We start from the raw sequence: 25049 nt of genomic DNA on the forward strand, positions 1-25049 counted from the left end.
CATATTCTGTATGTATTGATAAATAACGGTCAAAACTTTATAAAAAAATTATTTATTTGTTAAAATTATACATATATTATATTCATTAACGGTATTGAAACGGTAATTTTTAAAAAAGATTCATCATTTACATAATTGTAGTAGAATTAAATAAAAAGAAGAAGTACTATTATGTATATTACATTGTATAGTTATATTTTAAGTTTCTTGTGATTTGAATTTTAATTGGTGTATTCAAATTCAATTTGATTATTAAATTTATTTAATTAAATTGAAATTAAAAATGAAATTTCATTGAATTAATTGGATAAAGCAGCAAGAGAAAAACATTATAAAAGAGAAAATCAGTAACAAGGAGAAGACTTTCCAAAATAAAAGAGCGACACCAATAATTATAAGCAATGAAAGATGCCCAAAGAAAGTATACCTTGTCAGAGATAATAACTGATAAAATATAATATGTATAAGAATACATATATTTATTTATGTTTAATACATACATAAGATATATCCATTTTTATTGAATAATTTTAATCCCATTTCTATCATCAAATCATATAACATTTTCTTTTAGATTATATTATGTGTCAAATAGCGGCCAATCACTGTCGAACCGATCGGACAACTACTGTCATGACCATGTCAATAACTATATTTCTTCGTAGTCAACACATTTTTTGTATATTTTATATATTCTGATTTTTAAAAATTCTATTTATTTTTAGATTATTAGGGGTTTTTCCTACTTATTTATATTGATTTCCATTTCAAATTTACTAAATTCACATTTATAATTCGATATTCATGTGACACTCTTACTTAAGTGGCCAACCATTGTACTCTTTACCCTATCGTGTCTCTCACGAGACTTTAATTTCGCGAGGCAGGTTTAATGATATATTTTCAAAAAATTACATTATTTACACCTAGTTATCCCTGCGATTTTCGTCTCGCGATAGAAAAGTCTCTAGTAAAATCTCATCGTGGACGCGCACCTTTAGAGGGGTTTCTTTAGATCTGTCGTGTACCAATTCTTGATCCACGGCGACACTGGCGGGTATATTGCAACCACGCGAAGGAACGGTGTAGGAATGTACTTTGAACGCTTTAAAAGGAATTCGAAATCACTTCGTGGGGACATAATTCCTCGAACTCGTCCACAGTTTTATGTCAAGAACTTACCGCCTGAGAATCGTTCGATAAAAGTAGTTTAGAACCGAACAAGTACATCGCAACTCCAGTACCTCTACTTCGTACCTGCTCCGCCACGGAAGTCAAATGAAAGCAGAATACTCGATTCGGTGCTCGTAAAGCGCGCGATAGGAGAGCAGATGCTTCTTTGGCCGGACCATAGAATTTCCAAACTCCTGCCTGGAAAGATGTCGTTTCCCGTGAAATCTCGAGTTCCCTGACGCAGGGGCGAAGCTGCGCTGAAATTTATTCATAATCGGGCCGCGAGCACCGCCCGGATCCCGAACAATTCGACGCCGGAGAAAGAATATCCCTCGTAAGACCGGCAGGGTTGGGGGCGAGGGGTTGAAGTCACGTCGTCATTCCGGAATATGAGATTTTCAGGAGCCCCTGGTCGACGGGGGGTGGTCTTAGGTAAGAGGCGGGGAAGAAGGGCGAAGGCCCAGGCGGGAATTCGCGAGCCTGTGTCTGCGCTAGACGGAAGTTCAGGGGTGCTTGTAATAGCCGACGCGGTCGAGGGCCCTTCTGGTACGTAGCGCAGCCACGGGCAGGCGAATCTGGTGGCCTCGTACGTGGAGAAAAGCGCGTACTCGCACGAAGAAAGACGACGCGAGACATTATTGGATTCTGAGCATTCTCGGAGTTATTAAAATTCGAAGCGAACCGCGGGCTGGGGAGGGTGATACGCCGGCCAGAGCGAAAAATCTCCCGCAGGGAGAGGGGGTGGGACGCCTGTCGAAGAATATTAAAGTCCCGATACCCTTCTGACGTCCCTCCAGAGAGAGAAAGACGATGGTTTTCCTGTAAACCTTACCCGCCGCTCTTCTTACGCGGTTTGTTAACCACGAGGAGGGTGGATTTTTCTGCCTCGAAAATTTCGGCCTCTGAGCGGAGACTAGAGGGATGATATACAGTGGCGGGAGAAAGAGGCTTGTACACCTCTGCCTCTTCGTTCTAATCAACAATATCTGTTTGAGAATAAAGTTTAAGTTTCGGGGATGTGTGTTTTATTGGGAATTCATTTTTCATACAATAGTCCAGCGTGCTTTAGTTATTATTTAACTAGAGTGATTCTTTATACTGTAATCACGCTGTTTCTTCATTCAGCGACCACAATCACCTCAGCTTGAAATTTTGTGAAGAGATTAGAAATTCATTTTCCTCTGAATTACCTAACATCATTATTATTATTATTATTATTATTATTGCGGCTTCATTGCTCCTTAAATGGAAAATATAAGATATGTAGAAATAGTAAATTTAGAGTGAAAGCGGAGCAGTAGTAGAAACTGTTAATAAGCCGAACCGTAAGAACATAAAACTAAGAATAAACTAAAATTACTACAGATAGTTTCTTTTATTTCTCTAGTGCTACCCGCTGTTGGTACTTTACTATTCCTATACTATATTACCCATCGCGACGTTAGTTTCCATTTGAAATTCATGAAATTCAGTTCGACGGTTTCTCTAATTGCAAAGTAATACAGAAAGCGTGCCAAGTATCTATTAAAGTTTCAAGGCTGCTGGTATTTACCACGTATAATTTGCATACGAAACTAACGAGGGCATTCGCAGTATATTAAGGGCACGGTCTGTAGAAACGTTTTTCACGTTAATTTCTCAAAGAGCGGCCGTAATATCTCGACCTCTTTATCGGCCGCCCCCGGCTACTCCCCGGCGATGCTATCAGGCTCTATTATCAAATCAGAATGATCAATCATCAGGGCCAATAACAAACACGCGGGGAAAGTGGCTTTCTCGCCCGGTGTGGCAAACACAAAAGACGGTAGCCAGTTTTCAAGAGGGTCCGGTGAAAGGCGGTAGAAGTCACCGAGGGCGGATTTAGGGGAGGGAAAAGGTGGTAGGTTGTTCTCAGACCTAGCCAGGGGTGTCTATCGCATATGAGCAAATACAGGGATCCTCCACGTAATCTGTATAATCGGTTCGCCGTTCCATCGATCATGCTTCGACAATAAACTTAATATGATTTCACGTTGGACGCGATCATTCCCGGCGATTCCTTGTTACGTGTACATTTTCTGACGTCGGGAGCGTGTGTACCATGACTCACGTTAAAAGTGAGCAGCGTCGATAGTGATCGAACTAAGGCTCCGGAACTTATTCCCGTTTATTCCTATTACTAATAGCTTATACCTATTAAGGAGGAACACCACTGCGACGGCCGGAAAAGTAAGCCATTTTTATGAATTTTTTTCAGGAGTAATATACAATTTTCATAGAAAAATTTTATTACCTACCTTTAGTACGCTGTCTTAAGAGACTATACAAAAAAATAAATAGGAAAACATGCATAAGTTTTAATATATTAATTAATCTTCTAGATCCCCCCACGCGAGCTGGTGGAAAGTGTAACTGTGGAACAGCAGATCCGAAGTCAAGTTTAATTTTTTTTTTATAAACTATATGAGTGTAGTTTCGGTTGTACGTACCGATTTCTTAAACAAATTGTTTTTGTAAAAATGGTGCGCTTTACAAGAGAAGTTTCAAAAATCCTCGAATAAGATGGACAGTTTTTCGAGCGTATTTCAGAACATTTGTTTTCAATCAAAGAATCCGTACCTACAACGGAAACTACACTCATATAGTTTATAACAAAAAAATGAAATTTGTTTTCGGACCTGCTGTTCCATAGTTACACCTTCGACCAGCTCGCGTGTGGGGGTCTAGAAGATTAATTAATATATTAAAACTTATGGATGTTTTTCTATTTATTTTATTTTCTATAGTCTCTTAAGACAGCGTACTAAAGGTAGGTAATACAATATTTCTACGAAAACTGTAAATTATGCCTGAAAAAAAATCTTAAAAATGGCTTACTTTTCCGGCGATCACAGTGGTGTTCCCCCTTAACAGCGGGTGTATCCGTATATATAAAAAAAAAAGAAAAAAGCGCAGACCTAACCCAGACCTAACCCAGAACCCTCGAAACGCGTGAAAAGATCATCCCCCTTCTTAAATCCGAAATAAGAGATCGCCGGAAAGCAAATAGCGCGCTCCGCGAGCTAACGAACAAATAAAAATCCCTTCCGCGTGTTACGTTTTCCGGCGCATTAGTCACGCACAATACTTGCGACGAACGGCGTCCCGAGACCGGAGGAAAAAGGCAAACAATTTTCCCCGGCGAATATTCATAAATTAAACGCGGCCCGCCATTCGCGTGCAAGCACCAGCTAGCCTCGCGGGCAAATAAAACGTAAGGATTAAATACGGGAGGGTCGGGGGTGTTCGCGTACGCGTGTGGTAAAACGAGGAGCAGAAAAAAAAACATGCAAAGAAGAGCGAGCAGCTCTTCGCGGTGGCGTTTGATTTTTGGTTTGCATTGCTGTTCGTCGGCCCGGAAGAAAAGCCTTTAGAGAGTTTTTCCAGCCGGGAAAGCTGGTCGAATATTCCGCGAGTCCTCGAGTCAGGGCGGGGGAGCGACTCTATTCAATATCCTCTCTTTCATTTCCGTGATTGCTGTTTTAAATAATTGCATCTCTATACCACCCTCCCGTCACCCCTGCTCGACTCGTTTGTGCAAAATATTTGAAATCGACCACGCCTCCCTACCCTCCGCTGCCGCGCCCGCCCCTCTGTGCACCCGCAGTCACGTTTTTCATCGAATCTGGACGGACTTCGGTAACCCGTGATTTTTAATTAAATGCTACCCATCGGTAGTATCGATGAAGAGGAAAAGTTGGCATCGGGTCTCGCCGCGACACGCTGCCAAACGTGGCTCCATAAAATTGGCTATTGGCCTGCCGGTCCGGGGAGGGGCGGCAAAGAAGAGTCATTTCCCGAATTAAAATTTCATTCGCTTTATAGCGGAGTATCGGCTGACGGCCGAAGGTTGCGAGAAACTTTTTCGCGACCCCGTAACGACCCGCAGTGGGGAAATTTTGCGATTTTATGGCCGAAACTACAGAAATGAAATTTTTGAATTTTACAAATTTAATACAAATGTCAATTGAAGAACTATATCCATTTTCGTGGTAGAAACCTCAAAACTTATTTTTAATATATAAAATTCGGCACTTTTACGTTCTAATATATGAGAAAGTAAATTATCCGAAAAGCAGCACTTACAAAAATTACGAACGATAAAGATTTTTTTATTATTTACATTTATACACTTTTTTCTTTGTTAGAGCATGCCTCTGCTACAGTGCAGCAGGGCATAGCAGAAGGGTTATCGCTTCTGACGACAAACAAACATACATAATACAAACAATCAAACAGAGGATCGAAGCTGAATAAAATCGTTTAAAAAAGAATAAAAAGGTTTGTAATGTGTAACATGTGAAGCAGGCAAAAAGATATCTTACGCACCACCAAGAATTGAATCCACGCCTTGAAATTATTTTCAGATCTTTGGATAACACAATATAAGTGTTTGAAGCAACTTCAAAATCTGGATTAATTCATTAACATAAACATTTGCGAGTCTATACGAGCTTTGTATTAAAACATGTAACAGTAATATTGGTGGAATTTGATACTCATATTAGTTCTTCAACTGACATTTGCATTTATTTTGTCGAATTGAAAAATTTATTTTTCTGGTTTCGGCCATAAAATCGCGAAATTTCCCCACTGTGCGACCGTTGGGCAACGCTTCGACGGAGATTCGGCAACCCTGGGAAATTAGAAGGTTCCAAGGGAAGCTTTTGAGGGCGTCGAGCCCTCGCTATTGGATATTTTTTAACAAGCTGCCACGGGGGGAAAATATCATATTTCTGTAAAGGCTCCCCTCCTTCGTTAATTCCCCTTGAATTTCAGTCACCATCTCGAGCCAGTAAAAGATCGATCGTCTTGGTACCGTCTCCCTTCTATTGTCTCCGGCACCCCGAGGATAAAGGGAGGGAAAACTGTTGGAAAAATTTGCGTCACCGACCGGGGCCTTGCATCCTCTACTATCACAGCCAACGAAACGCAAGATAAAGAAACGTGATTCTGGATTAATGCTTGCTATTAATTCCGGGCACTGTGTTATTCGTATTTGGATTGGGAGTGGAACGGGGCTAATTCATTTGTCGGTCCGAGCGAAGATGAAAGTGTGTCACCATTTGGAGCGGTAATTCGAGCCAAATCGATGGGCCGAGCCCCGTGCGCTCCCCTCGCCCGAGATTTCCTACCCCCGGAAGAATTCAGTCCGCGAAAACAGCTTTGAATCGGTGATCAATAGCGGGCCAGTGCTCCCTGGGCTCCGAAACAGCAGTCCGGGATGGGGGAGTCGGCTTCGTAGGCGTCGTTATTTACTAAACGAGCAGACGTGTCCGCGTCGCAGCAGAGATTACCGCAGGTCGCAACGTTCGTGACGATAACGGAGAAGCGGCGCGGCGCCGAAGAGGCAGAGTCTTTCTCGATCTACCGTTAAAGCCGTCGGCCACTCCCGCGCCCTTGATATCTCTGTTTCGAGGAATCGAACGCGAGACAGGAGGCGAGGCAGCGAGACTCGGTCCTGCCGCAAAACTCCGTGTAGCCGGGCGGGGGTGAGCGTCGAAAAGCTCGCAAAAATGCGATGCCGCGAGGCAGCGGAGACGGGCAAGGGGCGGTTTGTCGCGTATCAAGCAGTGGCGGCTGTCGTGGTTCGTGCGAACCGGCCCTTTACGATTCGAAATCGTTCAGTGGAAGCACGGCGCGGCGGCGAGGCAACGGGCGAAGAAGGGAGGCAGTGAATAAAGATGGAGATGACGGAGAAAAGCGAGAATGGGGGCTGACGGAGGGAGAGAGGACGCGAAAAAAGGGAGACGCAGATAAAAGGAGAGAGAGAGAGAGAGAAAGGGAGAAGAAGCCTCGAGTGCTAAGCCCGATGCGAGAGTGGCCAGGCTAAGCCCAAGGCAGAAAGAAAGGTTTTATCTGCTCGCAGTTATTTATCGCTTTCCGTTGTAGCGCTGTCGTCGGGGCACGACCAATCAGAAGTCAGTATCCCCGGGTACCAGTCCGCGCCATCCGCATACATTATCGTGCGGAGCCTCGGCCATTGTCTTTCCACCGTTGTAAATCACATTTTATTCCCTCGCTTACGGTTTCGTTTTATTTATTTGTCGGAGAAACGTATCGCTACCGTACTCGTGGCCAAGGGGGCGCGCTGGGGCGCGCGCGCGCGCCAGCTCGCGTCCCCCGGCGTGCACGTGAGTGTACGTATGAGCGCTATAAAGGGCCCGCACACTCTCGCGAGGCCACGAGGATGACACACGTGTGTATAACAGGGGGGGAAACACACGCTTCTTGGTGAAATCCGTGTAAGGGGAACACACAGACGCGGCCGAGGGTACTGTTGTGTCGCCGTGGCCCCTTCGGGTTCGCCTCTCGACCACAGAACGTGTGAGTGGGGTTGGGGGCAGCAGCGAACGACTTCGATTTTTATTAAGCACCCAGGCCGACCGACGTCCGCGTCCTCGTCGTCGTCCCCGACGACGACTGTTTAACTAAATTCCATCGCGAGATCACCCTGCTGCTTCGTGATCTCCCTAGGACCCCGCTCGGCTTTTCTTCTCCTTTTTTTCTCCCTCTCGCCCCTCCGTTTCCTCTCCGCCTCCCGCTCTGACCCGTTGTCCCTGTTCCCTCGGACCCACGCTTTCTTTCGGACCTTTTTCCGCACGCTTCGGGGGATAAAAGCGAAAGGATCGCCTCGCATGATTTACGGAAACCGCGCTGATGAAACGGGGCTCTCGGATTCGTTTTCGTTTCTTCGGGCCTGTGCACGTTGCGGACGCACGCTGCGGACTGCTGCTTAATGTTGGTTCGCCGCGAGGACACGATTCGGGTGGTTTTGTAGGCTTTCTTCCTTTCTTTTTGCCCGACGCTAGTCAGCGAACTTGGTGTAGTTTTTGTATGGAGAGAATCGATTGTTTGGCGCAGGATTTCGGCGTGTTGGGGATGTTAATGGGATTTTGTGGCCTGGAGATTGTAGAACGAGACTTCGAAGGTATTAATGTCAGGGTAGACTGTTCAGTGATTGGCATCCTAAGCGGAAATCCCAATTGGAATGTCTATATTTTTTGTGAAGTTTTTATATGCTCTTAATTTTCAGATGTTATCAATGATTGTGGATTTCTCATTAAAATAAAACATCTCGAGTATCTATCCAGTCTCTTATGTTAAAAATATTCAATGAGAAACAAAAATAGGCATAAAAGTACAATCTTTGGCACCCTAAAATTTCAGGTTAAATAGAAAAACATATGTAGTTAAAAACGAAGTTTAAAGTGTTTAAACAGCTATTTCATTCACTATTGAATACCTACGACACTTAGTAAATCTGTATTTCAATCCATTACTTAGTTTTAAAGCGACAAAATATACTTACCTACCCCTTATCAAAGTTTTAAGAAAGCGCCTAAAACTCAGCCCTTTCTCCCACTTTGTGGTGTTGCCAGATGTAAAATGTGTAGTTCAACTACTGGGCTTTGCAGTGTTGTAGCGAAAAAAAAAAGAAATTATAAAAAAGTACTTTCTAAGCTTGTGCTTCGTAATATTTGGCTCTTAAATCTGGAGTGTCAATGATTAGTGCAGTGCCAGCATTAGTGCAGTTTACTCTACGAAGTGAATCTTTAAGGGTATATCAAGCATCTGGCTATGGCACATTAATAGCAACTTCTTTATCCAATCAATTCATAAAACACTTATATAATGGTACTTAAATTTTACACCAGAAGTTATTCTATTTTCTCGTCGTTTAAACACACAGCACTGTCGTTTCATTCAATTAGACTTATTCTTGACTTCTTCGTTGGGAAGCCTTCTTTCGTGGTCGTGGAAGCATTAAATGTGCAAAATTGCACGACTCCGTAAAATAGGGTATGGGATCACGTGGAAGCTTCGCAGAAAACGATTCGAAGCTAGGAACGCTTTATTTAACATCCTTTATCCAGAGATGATTTCATACGCGTGCATCGCGCTGCATGTTAATTATGGGTTTCGTTGCCTTTATGCCGGTACTTAAGTACAGTGCCAGCATTCGACCAAGGTGAAGCAACTTCGCTCATAGAGAGTCAAAGTTTCGCGAAGCTCGAAGCGAAGGGGAATAACGCCTCTGTATATAACATTTCGCGAAACCTTTTGCATATTTACCGAGAAAAGTGATCGACATGAAAGAGGAGGATCGAATTGCTGCACTCTTCTTTTGTACTTCATTAATTACGAATTGCAGCACACCTTAGTGCCGAGCCTCTATAATTCGAACTAATGGGGAGGCTTGATTACCCCAATAAGGGCATTTTTCAATAGTTGACCACCCTATATTTTAGGTAAATCAATATAGATATTAATAGCCTCGAATTCTTTAACAGATTTAACTGCACGAGTTTAAGCGTCGATCTTTAACAGAGGATATGGCTAAAGGGTTGCCAAAATTTGCACGCAAAATTGATTACGAAAGATGTACATTGTGGCTAACATAATAATGCAGCAGAAAGCATCCCGCTTAGCTAACTGTAACATACTCAAGCACTGCCATCGACGCGATTAACACTCCCTTACCACTGAAACATAAATCACATTACACAAAGGTCTCCACGATCGTAATAAACCGGACTCTGCGTGCCAAGACTGAAGCAATAATCGACCATAGTACAAAAACCAAGAACAATATCATTGACCTCTACTACTTGAACGATCGCCGTTCGACGTTTATCGCCGCAACGACCGGCCTCAGCCGCACACGAAAACGCGACTGAGACTTTCGTGTTGATGTAAACAGTGTGAATCGGTTGTAAAAGTGTTGAACGTGTTGGCAATGGAGGCGTCCATTTCTCGAGGCAAGAGAGAGAGAGAGAGAGAGAGTCTGGCCTGCTCTGTAGTTTCATCGAAATCGGTTAAAGAATCACGGTGACCTCGTATTATTTCCAAACGCACGTCTCGAAGCATATTCGAGTCGATAGAGTTCCCTCGGCGATAGAAGATTTTGTAAACGTAGACCTTACCCCTGTTCTACATTCAAAATTTGTTCGTGTGTGAGAAAAGAGTTGCAAAGATAAAAAACAAAAAAAAATAGAAACTCCATCACGACCGAATAAAATACCAAATGCTTGTGATAGTTTCAGCGGTGCAAGTAGACCATGCAGGCCAGGTTTTCTCCCAGCCTCAGTCGCGTCCTGGCCATCAACAGGTCAGTAACAATGATAAATATTATTAAACTTTCTGCGCGGAGTCCGATGAAACCACGCCGAAACGTATCAGCGTTCCGCTCAGCTCCGATATTCACGTTTCTCGCGGTGCTAATTAACGCATTATGGGCCGAATAATTAATCAGGACCAGTGACGGAAATTCGTAAGTTGCTAACTCGTAAGTGAATATTATTAATTTTCTGTTGACATTTACATGACTGGAGTACTCCGTTCTCTCCAGTGCCCATTAAAATGGCGAAATGTAATACAATGTTTCCTTGAATATTTAATTAATCTTTAAACTTCGCGCGGCGTCGATTAATCACCGTGGAATTCTATTAAACGCACTCTCAAAGAGCTCCTACACGATCCATAATGCGTTAAGAGTGATGTAACTTAAAATTCACATGTAGTAATCAATTCCAGATACGTCGATAGAAAATCACATCGGCCAATTACAGCGCGTGAACGCAATTGTTTCTAATCGGTGCTGGCGAAAGAGAAAGTTGGGGAACACGTTCATGCCAGCTCTGATACGTTACGCGGCTTTATCGGATCTCCCTCTGTAAAACGGTCCCCGATAGTTGCCTAGTTATTGCGCGGGGAATGCGGTGCGTTTCGCCCGAGAACGCGAGCTGAAACGAACATTTTCAAAGGAACATTTTCAGGGAGAAACCTCCGAATGTCCTCGTCCACTTTGCATCGACTAATTACTCGCCCTTATCTCGAATGCTGCCTAAGTTTGAATCATTCAAATTCATTTCCTCGGCCGTCCGCAACACCCCAGGAACAACCACCACTCTGATTTCCTCTTTGTGCCTCCCCACAAGCCCCCTTCGCGTTTTTTTTTCACCCCCATAGTGTCTCCCCGAGCAACTTTCTTTCTCTCGTGCGTGCAAAATTAATTCAACCTCAAATTAGCTGCCTGCCTACCCTCAACTTCCCCCGGCGATTTTCTGCTTCTTTTTTTCCATGCAGGAGAAACTCGAAACCCGTACGGTAACCATGTTTTGAATCACGTCGCGCGACCAGAAGTTTTTTTTCCCTTTCCCCTGCTGTTTCGCCTGCACTCGAGGGTGCCTCACCCTCCATGCAAATGAGCGTATCGCGGATCTTCCGCGCGCCGCGCCAAGGGCGTGCTCATACGCGAGTCCCCGTTTAGAAAGGAAATACTCGAGGCGAACAAGTAGAATGGTCTCTCCACTCTTTTTGGGTTCGTTAATGTCGCCATTTAGCTGGGGGGGTTGAAGTGATTAACCTGTCGCGTGCGACTGATGGAAACCGTGACTTGGGCCCACGGGGTGGCCACATATTCGCGGCGCACAATTTGCACGAGCGCGTAAGTGTACCGAGCGATAGTGGAATTTGTGAGAATTGAGAAGAGCTGGGAAAGGAAGAAGAAGTGGGATGTCTGAGGTTTCTAGTTTGGTGGCGGCAATGCTTCGATACTAGATCACCTGTAAAACCTCTAATTTAGTTGATGGCATATTCTGTTTGGGCATGATTATTGGAAGCCTGATTGTTTCTTAGCGTTAGTACAGTGTTTGAGAAAGTATACAGGGGAAATACTTCCTTCATGCCGTTTATGTTCATCCAGCACAATGGCGTTTCTAGTCTGCTAGGATCTGCGCAGAGCAATAGCGAAACGAGAAAGAAACAAGGAATTATTAAACGTATAAAAATAAGTGCCTGGCAAGATCCGTCTGGTGTCACCTCGATCCTTAACACGACCCAAAAACCGTCAAGTCCGTTTATTGTTATGTAGATTCGTAATCTTCCGCATTGTACCAAACAATAGACGTACATATTGAGGCCCCGAGAATAGAGTGAATGCTTATTAAAGTCATGCCGGTATTCACTGCGTTTAGCCTTTTCCGAAACCTTTGCTCGAGATCGACAAAAAATGTTGGGATATAAAAAGAGAACGGTAACAAAGAGGCTGAAATGGTCGCGGTATTATAAATAAGCGAATAATTAATCGTCCACGCAGCAAGTTATATATTTCAACTAAATTGCCTTTATTAAGTTCGACCTTCTTTTTCTCTATTTTATATATGATTGGCCGATATACCCGGTGTTACCCAGGTTAATGCAACTTTTAAAATAAAGGCGACAGTATTATAGACGGCAAACAGTTGATAGAATTATTAATGTTAGCGAGAAAGGCTATAGTATTTTTTTTATAGTTTAGGTGTTTGTTGTCATTAGGGCAACACATGTCTAAACAGAAATTTTACTAAATGTTAGAGTGATACACGGACCCACGTGATGTGTAACCAACGTCACTTACAACTTTTACCGTAACTCGCTACGCCGGTATCAAAACGCTACGCCAGTACTCATTTCTCATTGAATAACAGTTCTTAAAAGTGGACATGGTCAACGAAACCTATACAGTCACCTCCGCTCGGACGTGTAGAACATATGTGCCAAGGAACGAAATCTGTGCAGCGGTGTAAATTTGTATTACGAACTTACAAACAAGCAAACAGAAAATTAATTGTTTGTAAGTTCCTAATACAAATTTACACCGCTTCTATTTTTTTCATCCTTCTATTATCTTCTATATATAGAATATATAGAGAAAAGAGTTGCAAAGATAAAAATTATTCTATTCTATATATAGAAGATAATAGAAGGATGAAAAAAATTACAGGTTTGCCCGATAGCATTCGTTGTTTCCACAAAAATATCGAGGAAGCTACTAGAGTGTCTAGTAAGAATCGCAATAATTTTTCAACAGAGTGTTTCCGCATGGGTATGAAAACAGTGGAGGCAAAGCAAATGATACGAACGATTATTTTATAGCGTCGGGAAGATGAACTATCTGATCGATATCTATAAGCGAACCCCTCGGTATGTATGCAGCAACAATGCACGGCTCGGCTGCTCAATGATTTATAACCCCACTTATGAACCAAATCGATTTCCCTCGAAGATAGTAGCCTGACGCCTACACACTCTTTTAATGCGGATACATTCAAATATCCACCACGAGTGCGGTGGCTTTCGCGTTAGTTTTGCCCTCTATAGAATCCAAGTCATCGAACCGCGAGCGATGCAGATCTTTGAATAATTTTTATTCGCAGCCAGGGCAGTCCTAACGGCGAAGCATTGCTGAAATTTGAACACCGAATCAACGAGAACGAGAACCCTTACCCGCGGAGACCATTCTGCCCTTTCACCCCCTCACCCCGAAAGAGTTTCCAAAGCGGAAGGATGTCCAACTGTCGCCCCGTCACGACATTCGATTCGAGCTGGAATTGCGAAAATAAATTCGCCCGGGGATCGAGGGGATGTAGCGTCAATAAAGTGGAAAGAAAGCCCAATAATGAGACGTCCCCGCTTTGAACTTGGAGCCGACGATCGTTGGCTGTCTTGGCTCGATCGACGAGAAATGAGACGCGCGCGTGGAATGAAAAGGGGAGGAGGGCCGGCGAGTAGCGGCGGGGCGGGGGAGGGTGAAATAGGAGGTTGTTAAGGTGGTGGAAATTATTCTTTCTGGAAAATCACGTGCCCCCCGGGCTCCCGGGCACACGGCAATCATACTGACGTATCGACTAAACAACGTGTCACGTTCGAGGAGAGACGGCACAGAGCGCGAAAACGACGTTCCGATCGAAGCCCTTCCATCTTCCCCTCTTCTACTGCCAGTTCCTTCGCAATTGTTCCGCGGGGTATCTCGTGACTTGCTGGAACCGTGTCTAGGTGGGCCGATTCGGGCGTGCATCAAAATGTCACGGCGAGCCACGACAGGTCGTCGTCCGGATTAAAGCGCTTTAAACGGCCCACTGATAGTAATTGCTCCGGGAAAAATAACCTTTCCGTTCAATCCCTGTGGGACGATGCTGCACAGCCGACGAAACGAACAATGCCCCGCCCGTTACGCCGGGTATCACGCGACCACGTTAATTTCTACTTTGAATCGAGATTGCACCTTGCAACGATGCCGTTCGCTCTGCTGCAGTTGGACGTGATGATGCATCGAGCGCAGTTCGTGGAAGAGGTCTGTGCACTCCTAGAAGCACGTAATGTGTAACAGATATTCGAAGGAAATGCACTCTGACGCGTGACCCTTGAAATTTAATGAAAGCCTTAGGCAAGTTCGACGTATGCTCAGCTGGAGGGGCAGTGACGAGCTATTGAGTAATTGACAGTTAAGGACGAGGAAAGTTTTCTAACGTCAAACTGGAATAAGAAAAAACAGAGGAGCACGTATACAAGGTGAATGACCCAATTTCTGCTCATTTAAGAGGTTACTTGTCGGATAGAAGGTGTAAAAAATTTGTTTGCGATCAAAATTTGCAGAGTAATTGATTAATTCTTTGATAATAAATCAACCAGTCGAAAACTATTTAAGAAAGATATTTTAATATGTTGAATTAATAGTAATTTGTAATTAAATATAATGCTTTAAATGTCCGTATTTCTGCTCACGAAAAAAGCGATGTACGTATTTCTACTCTCCATTTGTACCAATTTCTGCTGATATAATATGTTGCCTTTGCAAGTTAAAATAAGTTACATCTTTTATGGAGATGTTTCATAACACAACAGTACAGCATAAAATAATGATAAACAAAAATTAAAATGCCTTCGAATAGAAATAGAAGGTACAGCATGTATTGAATTGTCAGGTTATTTTGCTAAAATTTTGAGGAATAGAAATGCGGACACGACGGTGATTCACTTGACCCTAAACCTAATCACCTGTTTTCTACTTAAAATAATCAAGAATAGTAAAAATCTACATTCAGAGCACAATACGGTATCTGTTTTTGTTATTGAATAAGAACTTTTACTACAAACACTATTTTCTGCGCAATTATCGAATACCAATAGTGTCTCTCATTTTAAAAGTTTTTCGTTGCTTATGCTGCACTTCGATTAGCCCCAAGCTCGTGCAACACTCGCGTAAGTGTTCAAATAATTTAGAATTATTTTGTTGCAACTACAGTACAAACGTGACGCTTATAATAATAAGAAAAATGCGAAATGAGCGAAAATGGGGACATGAGCAGAAATTGGGACATTCACCTTACATGATTATTTTATTTCGTAATGGTCAGCACCTGCGCGACACACGATCGCCAGGGCGAATGACCGTTTCCGCCGCTTGCCCCAGGTCAGGGGTCAACCCTGACCCTGCCACGCTTCGCCCCCTTTGGAAAAAGTTCGTAATGAAGGTTCGTGACACGAAGCTATTTTTTGTCGACGCCTCCCATCGTAAGGACTCCTGGCAATAGATAGTATCCCGCGATGCAGACGAGTATAAGGAACGTATATCTATCATCGGAATACATTTGTGCGAATCACTGGGGTGAGTATGCAACCCCCTACGTTATACTTCCTATAATAAAGGGTGTCTACAGGGAAACGTTGGTAGAAATAATTTATTTTCCCCCTCGAACGGGTAACCGGTTAAAACGAAGGATTAATAAGAATGATGTAGCTTCAAAGAAACACGAGAAACTTCTGCCGTGCATTCCATTTTACTCGTTTAGTCATCCGTATCAATAGCAGTTCAGTTTACGAAATTATTCATCAGACGTTTCACTAAATTTTGAAGTGTGTGATAATAAATATGCATATATGTAGGTTATTATTATTATTATTATTATTATTATTATTATTTCATCTTTATTACTTATAGAAAATAAACAGGGACGGATTTGGAGATATGGCGCCCCTAGGCTAACAAATGTCTACCCTTTCCGTGAAATATCATAAAATATTTTAATTTAAAAGAGTCGAGACAATTTAAAAATTAATGCAATATGGCAAATCACATATGTGCTATTTGCTAATTCGCTGTGCGAAAAGGAAGTGAATTATTTTTAAAACTGTCCATCGCTCAAAATTTGACGTTCCCCAAAATTTGGCGCTTCCCAAAATTTGCCACTCCCCAAAATTTATCTCCCCATACTGCAGCATACTTAGCCTATACACAAATCCACCTCTGAAAATAAATGATACGCACATAGATGAGTAATAGTAAAAGTAAACAACTAGAGTAGGAAAATATAAAAAAAAAATTACAAGTGTACGTTTCATAGATTTTTCGTCACGTGACTCACTGTTACTGCTACTTGTAGAAAATATTGGAATTTATTATTTACGCCGCAACGTTGTTATTTCATTAACGATCAATACTTTGCTACCGTTCACGTGCAAGAAGGTAGCAATTTTAATATGGAATTCATTCGGTGGGGGCGATACGTGTAAAAAGAACACGGTAGCAGCTGTACCGCGGAGAGAAATGAATAATCGAGGACGAAGGGCAACATAGCAGTTTTGAAAAATACAATGTTTATCTGGCCTTACAAGAAAACTAACGTAGAAGCTTTCCCGCTCTTATCCCTAGGTCCCTTCCTTTGGGGATACGCGACCTATCATCGAGCTACCCATACTGATGCGATAGCAACCTCTGGGTATACCTCATCATTACATTTAACAGGCTTAAGTTTATTCGTGCATGACATTGAATAAAAGAAAACACCTCGTTTCTGCGGAAATAGTATCTCACCGATGAATTTGCTAGTATTCTCGAAACTCGCATACCTAGTAATCATTTCTTCAATCAAAAAAGCTCAAAGAAGTACTTAGGTACCTATAACGTTCTACAAATTCGTAACACGATCTTTCATCCACTACCTTCACTGCACTTTTGGAAATCAGGATTTGTCATTTTCCACCTGCGTTTCCTTAAAGGTAATACTACAAGCTACAATTCCAAAGGAGCGATACGAAATGGAGATATTATTTAACGAGATCAAATTTAGAATTAAACCACAAAATACAAGAGTTGCGTAAGGAGGATAGGAGTTTAAAAAAAAATACCACCCTGTGCTTTGTTGAAGGAAGCCCCTCGAAGTACGTTTTTTCTGCTCCACGAAATATTCTTACCCACCCCATAATTCGGCTCCTATCGCGCACGGTTATTACCAAAAAAAGGGGGGCAGGCATTAGTGCCACCTTCTCTCCCCTTCGTGACACCATAAATATAAAAATATCCCTCACCCCTGGGATAACTTCCTATCACCCGTGCGGGGAAGTGTGGTGCGTGGAAAATACGATTCGAAACTGACATATGGAGCTTCGTTTGTTCGTTGCTGCAAACGTTCCTTTCAGCGGTGGTAAAAATACCGCTTTAGAAATTAACGTAACACTTAAACAGACTCGCTTTCGGAATAATTATTGTCAGACTCTGTGGAAGATGGATTTTAATTTCAAAATTAATCCTGCAAATATTAACATTCAAGTCGAACGTGAATTATGTTTCTTTTATTTTTCTGTCCCAACTGTTACTCGAGCAATGCCCATGTCCAGTTTAATTAATTTTCAGCGGGTCATTTTACAAATTTCGTGGTATGCGATTAGATAGGCGCATAATTTCTAAAAGAACCATTTAATGAAGAATACGACAACCCCGAGCTTCATGAAACTATTTTCCGAGGCCTCCGGATAGGCAATAGCTGAGTGCCCTTTTTTTGTGCCCTGCAGAAGGGTCGGTCGAAGGGTGGAGGAACCACCCTTTCCACGTGCTTCTATGTGCTGCCAGGGGGGATAGTAAAAAATAACCAAGATGTACCGCGTAGCCAGCAGTGCCTTCGGGAGCATAACTCTGCTAATGTATCCCACTGAAACTTATTGTATGCTACACTCTTTCCCTCTCGGCTACATCTTCCCTTTTCTGGACCCTCCGCAAAACCTGAGCCACCTCTTCGTTAACGGAAGGGAGAGCAGCCCCTCTGTATTAAGATCTACATTCACCGGGATACAGAGTCCGCAAATCTTCTAATTCAGAATTCCAGCAGCGCGCTTTAAAACGTTTAAGTAATCCAAGTGCAAAATAATTAAAAGTCTAATTTTTATTAATTCCTATTTCACACGTTGCGAAAGAAGTGCTGAAAGCATAAGCTATATTTCTACCTCAGTTCTGTAATCCATTCATAATACTCTATATAGTGCAATCTTGCAACTGTGAATTTTTTCCAAATTTAACAAACGCGTTGATAAATTTAATATCCTATAAACCAAACTTAGTTTCACCCCCGCGTCTCAAATAGCTTCGAAGAACTTCACTCCTTGCTTCCTTGGAGTCGCATCTGAACACTATGCAGAATTATCTGCCGCACCCTCTCCCCAGCAAACATACACGCAATAGATATCGCGGGAACGGGTGAATCGTGAAATTAATTAAAGTAATCGCGCAGAATGTCAGGCGAGGAGCGGCCTGATACTGCCGCGGAACCGCAAACGGTACTTGGCAAACGTTTCCCCAGCGATTTTCGGCATTAATTGCCGCCGCGTGTAACGGGTAGCGCGGACAGAAAAAGGGGCCACACAGCCTGACAAAGGCTGCAGGAAGAAGCGGCCGCTATGGAGTCATAAACGTGAGTTATGCCAGCTGTTAGATAGTTGAATCTCAGTATTCTGTGGCACGCTTTCGGTCCGTTAATATCTTCATTACTAAATCATCCCCGCCCTCGACGGCGTCCACGGTGCCTCGTGAACAGACGCTGAGATAGACAATCACGCGGATGGGAATTTCTGGATTCTACCCTAACAACGACCATTTTCATCCACGGCACATATCACGTTTATACGGCCAGCCATCGCCGATAACAGAAGCCCGTGGCTCCTTTCGTATCGAATTTCTCGAGAGCTACGAAACAGCGGAAAGTCAACCAATCTTTACGGTAGAATAGAGAACTATTAAGTACATAAGTACTTAATTATACGCTATGATATACATTAGCGAAACTATCAGCATGATGCTTTGAGTATTCACGAATCGAATTCGATACTTTTAACGCCCGTTTCTTGTTGGGATAATGCATACAAAATTTTGTATTTAAATACAAAGGATAACGTGTCAATAATTAGGACTGGCTCATTAATTGGGACGTTTACCTTAGTTAGTTGACAAATCAGGAGTGGAAAAATTGCTTTGAATAGATATTTCCTGTGAAGCTGGGATCTTGTAGCATAATTGCGTACGTGGACATTTAATTACTCATTAAGGTTTAACACGCCAGATTACGTAACAGCTTCGTTCGCGAAATGCAGGGTTGGAGATGAACTGATTTACTGCGGCCGAGATGAGTTAATTAATTTGTCGTCATCTGCGAGCACGTAACTTCGAATACACTGGTGAGGTTTCTGGCGGAGGTTTAATGCATCGCCCCCGTTGGGCTGCTATTGTGAAAAATCGGGGCGAAAAATATACGTGCTTGGCTGACGAACGAGTGGAAAGTAACGGATCGTTCCAGTCTAGAAAATCACTCCTTCCGTTTTCCATAGGCATTCGCGTTCCAGCCACTGTCGCGGCCGCGCTTTCTACCAGGAATTAAACCGGCGATCTTAAATTAAACCGTTCATGCGGACCGCACGTAAAGCCTGACACTCGCGATAATTCACGTCGACCCACGTTGACAGCACCGTCGTGTCGCATACGAATGGCGAAAATTCGTATGGTCGTTACCTCCGCGCAAAGTGAGAGAAAGAAAAAAAGCCTCCGACGAGCAAGGGACCGAGCGAAGCGGAGGGGAAGGTTCGACGAGGGAAATAAAGACCGAAGGAAGAACGTTACCCGTTCATTTCGTAGTGGAGGGAAAGCTTTCATCGTTTTCAAAAGTATCCTTTACAGATCCATTTTGTTGCAAGGGGATCAAGAATTCCGTTACCCCCGAACGCAATACGTTGCCTCTCCACTGGAATCGAACTATTCAAATCCACGAAACGCATTTTCGAACGCGCGGGTAATGCAACACGCCATCCGCGAAAAATCGTTGGAAAGAAATTCACCTCCCGATGTCTGCAGAAATCACCGTGCCGTTATGAAAGCGCGTGACGACAGGCGAGGAGGGAAGCAGGAGAGACGGATTCCGACGAGCGTTTGAAGCTCATTAAAAAGCCGGGGTACTTCCTCGGCCGAGTAAAAGGGCAGAAAAGATCGCGTTAACGACGTGCTCGACAATTAACCCCGGCGGAAGGGAAGAGTGGGCTTCCTGTCGGGGCGACTGGCAGCCTGGGACAATTAATTAATGCCGTCTCGGCCGTTCAATTTGGGGCGCAAACGAGTTGGATCCTGGCTTACCGAGAGCAGAGCCTTGAACAAACGTCTCCTGTTGCAACCTGTTGCTGGGGGAACCAGAGAGAGAGAGAGAGAGGGAGAGGGCGGAGAGAGGAAGAAAGAGAGGTGGTGGAACAAGAGTAAAAGGACAGGGGTAGGATGATGGCCAGCGGTGGCTGACGGGGTGGCAGTGATGCTGCGAGCTGGCAATTAAGCCATCAACCCTTAATGAATGAACCCCGTTCACAGACACCGACTCCAGGCAACCCCCATTAGCTAACTAACCCCGAGCTATTTGCATATCTGTCGGCGAGGGTGACTCGCTCAGATTCACCGAGACAATTACGAGTAACTTTATGGTCAGGTGCTTAAAGGCTTAAAGCCGACGAGCCCTTACAGAATCCATTGATAACCGTGGTAACATCTCCGTGAATCGATTTCTTCTTACTACGACTTCGTTCTAGTTGATTCGTTGCTGTCACCGGCTGGATGCATAGGTATTTAGTGAATTGATTATTGGATTTATATGTGCTGTATGTGGTTCAGTGATCTGGATGATTCATTAGTTTCGTTAGTTTCATTTCAAGCATATATGAAGGGTAAGGGGGAAACTGGGAATGTCACGAAACAGCTTTATCCAGGAAATTAAGTGTTTTGATCCAGTGCAAAGTGGACTGTACTTGTTTTTAACCAGTATAACAAAACTTTAACGTTATCTTACGGAGCATTTGAACTTTATAATCCTTTGTGATTCGGGAGTTCTGTACTTCCAGTTGCCACCAACAAAATCTTAATATATGAAGCAGAAATTTTATTATAAAAAAACGATAGAAAGAAACATTTAAATAAATATATTTTAAGTAACGATAAAAGCAAACAAATTTTAAATAACGAAAGGTGGAAAGCATAACCAGTTTCGAACACTTTTTTCATATTGTGTATTTAGTTAAATGATAGGATTAAATTTCACGTAATCCGAATTAAAATTGTGACATACGTAGTGAGGATCACCCATGCTGCAGTCTTCGTGGGTCTAACCCTTAAAATCTAGACATTCGGGATGATTCTCTTTCGACCAGCTTTCACTGAAAGGGTCCAATCAAACCAGACATAGACAATCATTATCGTCTGAAGAATTCCTATCCTGTATGCTATTTTGCTCTCCCAAGTGTTTTTTAGAATAGAATTTTTATAACATGCAAACTATACAAGACTTGTTAAAATCAAATACAGGAACTTATAAAGGCATCATCTAAGAACGCTCTAGCAAATAATTGCTTTAATATCTATAGTTTAACTGTGAATATTAACAAAAAAAACAAAATAGAAGAAACTTACCTGAATGATCTAAATAACAAGTTTAGCTTGCCCACAGTATACGATTCGTGGTACTGCTCAGCGTCACTCAGTACAATAAAAGAGACACTATACACATGCAACTGTGTAAAGCAAACGTTCTGGAAATGTTTGTGGAAGGGGGCAGAAGGCGTGTTACTTTCATGACGCCGTTACGTTTGTCCCCGCTCTCCCCTATGCTATAAATCGCAAAATCGCGATAAATTGACATACCTCGTATTTCTCCTTATCCTTCATATTATTGCTTACCTATCTTTGAGTAACAGAAATAATAAAAAGTTTCACGCGTGCAAAAGCATTAACTTTATACGATAATACGTTGAACGTAAAATAATTATTTAATTTAGTAATTCATTGGCCAGTGTGTGTCCACGTATATTTATTTATATATCTTTATAAATTTACTACTCGATTAGCTACAATTGCCATCTTCTTCATTAATTTGCGGAGATTTGAGAATTTTCTTGTTACTGTGGATGAACCACAGGTTAAATTCTAATTCACCTTCCATCGCACCTACACACGTGGACAGCGATCCGTGTTAGCACAAGGCTGGCGAAAGTGATGGACAATTTCCGGTCGAAGGTTAAGGAGCATTTAATTAGTACGAGTTAACACAGTCGCCTATCGTCCTGCTCAATTTCACACGCGAACGTGTAACCCCTGGGCACACGGAATGAAAGATTCCGTCTTGGGGCGTGAAAAACACGATGAGATAGTTCAGCTCTTTTACCACGTGGGTCGGTTTATCTTCGTGGAAGATCTCAGGACACACAGTCCGAGCAAATTCCTTCCTCGAGGGTTCCTACACGAGGGTAAAGAAATTATCTTCACGCGTGTATACAGTGTTCTGCGCCATGAAGTTTTGCTGCTTCCACCCCTGCTTCGCTAAATTAAATCTGCACTCATCGTTTAATGAGCTACATCGACCGTATCTTGCTGCCTTTTTTCATATTCCCTGAAAATGGAATATTGCATAGGTATTACTCGACATTGTACACATATAGTAGGAACTTGAGCAGATTTCTTAAACCCACTAAACCATCGCCATTCCTTTAATGAGTTTTTATAGCAAACGAAATTTAAGTACGTTCTCCATATTAAGGGGTTAGACCACCTTGGAGGCCCGAAAATCATATGTAAGTTTCAGAACTTTTTTACGGACTTTATTCCACATGCCTTATGGTAAATAAAACAAAAATTGCAACTATTTTTTTTAAATAATAATCCCGTACACTTTGACGTAGAATAAGGAACCGAAAGTTTTCATTATTTACACGAGTTTTACTACAGAAGTACATAGCGATTTGTGAAAATATTGATTTTAGTGAAAATGGTGGGCATTTGAAGAGAATATCAGTTTTAGCCGAAACATTTGCTTGAAATTTTAAGCCTAATTGTGTCTAAAATTGCCTGTAACAAAAAAAGTTTGTAATGAATCGTAAAACCTTTATGTACTTCTGTAGACAATGTATTACAGAAGATGCTATTAAAATTTCAAGTGAATCGAATAAAATTTGTTCAAGTTATGCTGCTAGCCAATTTGAAGAAAGTGATTCCGAGGAGCTTCGCGGGACCACACGTAACTTGGCCATTTTTTAATAATTCCCTACAATATTTATACAACATATTCACTAACGCGCGCCCTAAACACAAGAAGCATAGAAATAATTTTCAATCTCATAGTACTATAAAAATAAATTCGTCTAATTGCGGAGATTTCAAAAGTCACTTGTCACGCCATTTCAGCTGTTCGCCAGAGCACTGAAAATAACAAACACGGAATCCCGGTGTTCGCTGAAAAGGCGTTATTAAACGGACCTCGGAATTAAACGATCCGCTTCCTTAATCGAAGCTGAATCTCTGTCCGAAACGGCGCCTGTGAGAAACGAGGTATCGCGAAATTACGATGGTGTCGATTGATCAAAAGTCGAATCTCCAAGGGACGAGTGTGTATCGTATCTGCGCCATTCCGGGGCATCGCGTGTCCAGACGCACTTTGTCCTGCTAACTCCCTATACCTTATCCAGTCCTTAGCGCGGGAACGCTAATTCGTTGATTATCCTAATGACTGTCAAGGAACCAGCAGGAAAGAAGAAAACCACGTACCGTGACCCCTTTCCTTGATTTATTCCGCGTGGCCCCTTTGAACTCGCCGACAGGGTTTGCATATTCTACGGTTTCGAGCCTCCTCCCCCCCAGCTTCATACTCCTCTCCCGATATGATTACGCCATTCCCGATTTCGTAATTCCTAATTAACCAGACATTGAATCAACCGTCCGAGTAATAACCGATCGGCCATGGTGCACGCTACACTTTACCCTGGAAATCTTCATTCCTCATTACCGGGCATCGGGGCATCTAATAGTTACATGCGCGAGTCTTGATCACGATAGGGCTTCTTAATCTCTCCAGACAAATCTGACGTCCTAGTTTCTTACTTCGTGTCGTCCACGGTTTATTACGCTGCACGTCAAACTCAAGAAATCGCGAGAAGTAAATTATCACCCCTTTCTTTCTCATCTGTCCAGTACCTGCGCATCGCCCAGCTGCGTATAACTTTGTCGTATTATATTTAATGTTTGGCAACGGGGCTGGATTCACCGGCGCGCAGGACGCAGCTTTCTGTGACGTATGCTTTTGCACACGTAGGCTCGAGTTAACTAGTTCGGGACGAAGTATATTAGATATCTGAGTGCAGTGGATTCTGAGGAAGTAAACTGGAACGATAGGGAAGCGAGTTTAATTACCTACACGTGTTCTTAACGTAAATACCATTATAGGGGAGCGATTTCACGGGCAGATAGAGTTACAAGGTTTCGACGTGCTGTAGACGTTTTGTAGAACGAGTTACATATGTATGACGCGAGGGAAATATGTAAAAGTTGCTCGAGAACCCTTAATTCGAGCGTGGCTGTCGAGAGCGCGGGTATATAAATGCGAATTTAAATTATACGGGTAGGTACCGGTCGCCATCTCGATAGGGTTTCTTAATCCCCTCTGGGAAACACTAACGCCCTACTTTTACACTCTCCACCCAGGCCCCGGCTTAATTACTCTAATCACGTGCGCCGTTGTCGCGTGAACCGACCAATCGCCGGGCAGATTTAATGCATGGTTACAGCAGAACTTCTTCAACGGGAAATCGAAAGACGAAGACCCTGGTGTGCTCCACGGCGAACTTCATTTCCCGCGATAAGTACCATCGTTCATCCAATTAACGCCTCGAAGCACTTTGATCAGAGGCCGTAACAGCCGATTTATTTCTTAATTTCAGTCCGCTGCCAGTGATTATTACTCCCCGAAGGAGGA

General features: G+C 42.8%; 1 protein-coding gene across 6 annotated transcripts in view; it reads left to right on the top strand.

Annotated features, from left to right (window-relative positions):
- Positions 1–25049, top strand: part of Zfh2 (Zn finger homeodomain 2) — a 315460-nt gene that overhangs the window by 274789 nt on the left and 15622 nt on the right. For 2 of the 6 annotated variants that reach the window (XM_076815527.1, XM_076815526.1), the window contains exon 9: positions 10233–10303. The exons of the other annotated variants lie outside the window; for them this stretch is intronic. In XM_076815527.1, coding sequence (XP_076671642.1) covers positions 10233–10303 — 71 coding nt within the window. The remainder of the gene's footprint in view (positions 1–10232; positions 10304–25049) is intronic. 6 annotated transcript variants of the gene reach the window in all.

The sequence above is a fragment of the Andrena cerasifolii genome, chromosome 6 (genome assembly GCF_050908995.1).
Source record: "Andrena cerasifolii isolate SP2316 chromosome 6, iyAndCera1_principal, whole genome shotgun sequence".
Lineage (NCBI taxonomy): Eukaryota > Metazoa > Arthropoda > Insecta > Hymenoptera > Andrenidae > Andrena > Andrena cerasifolii.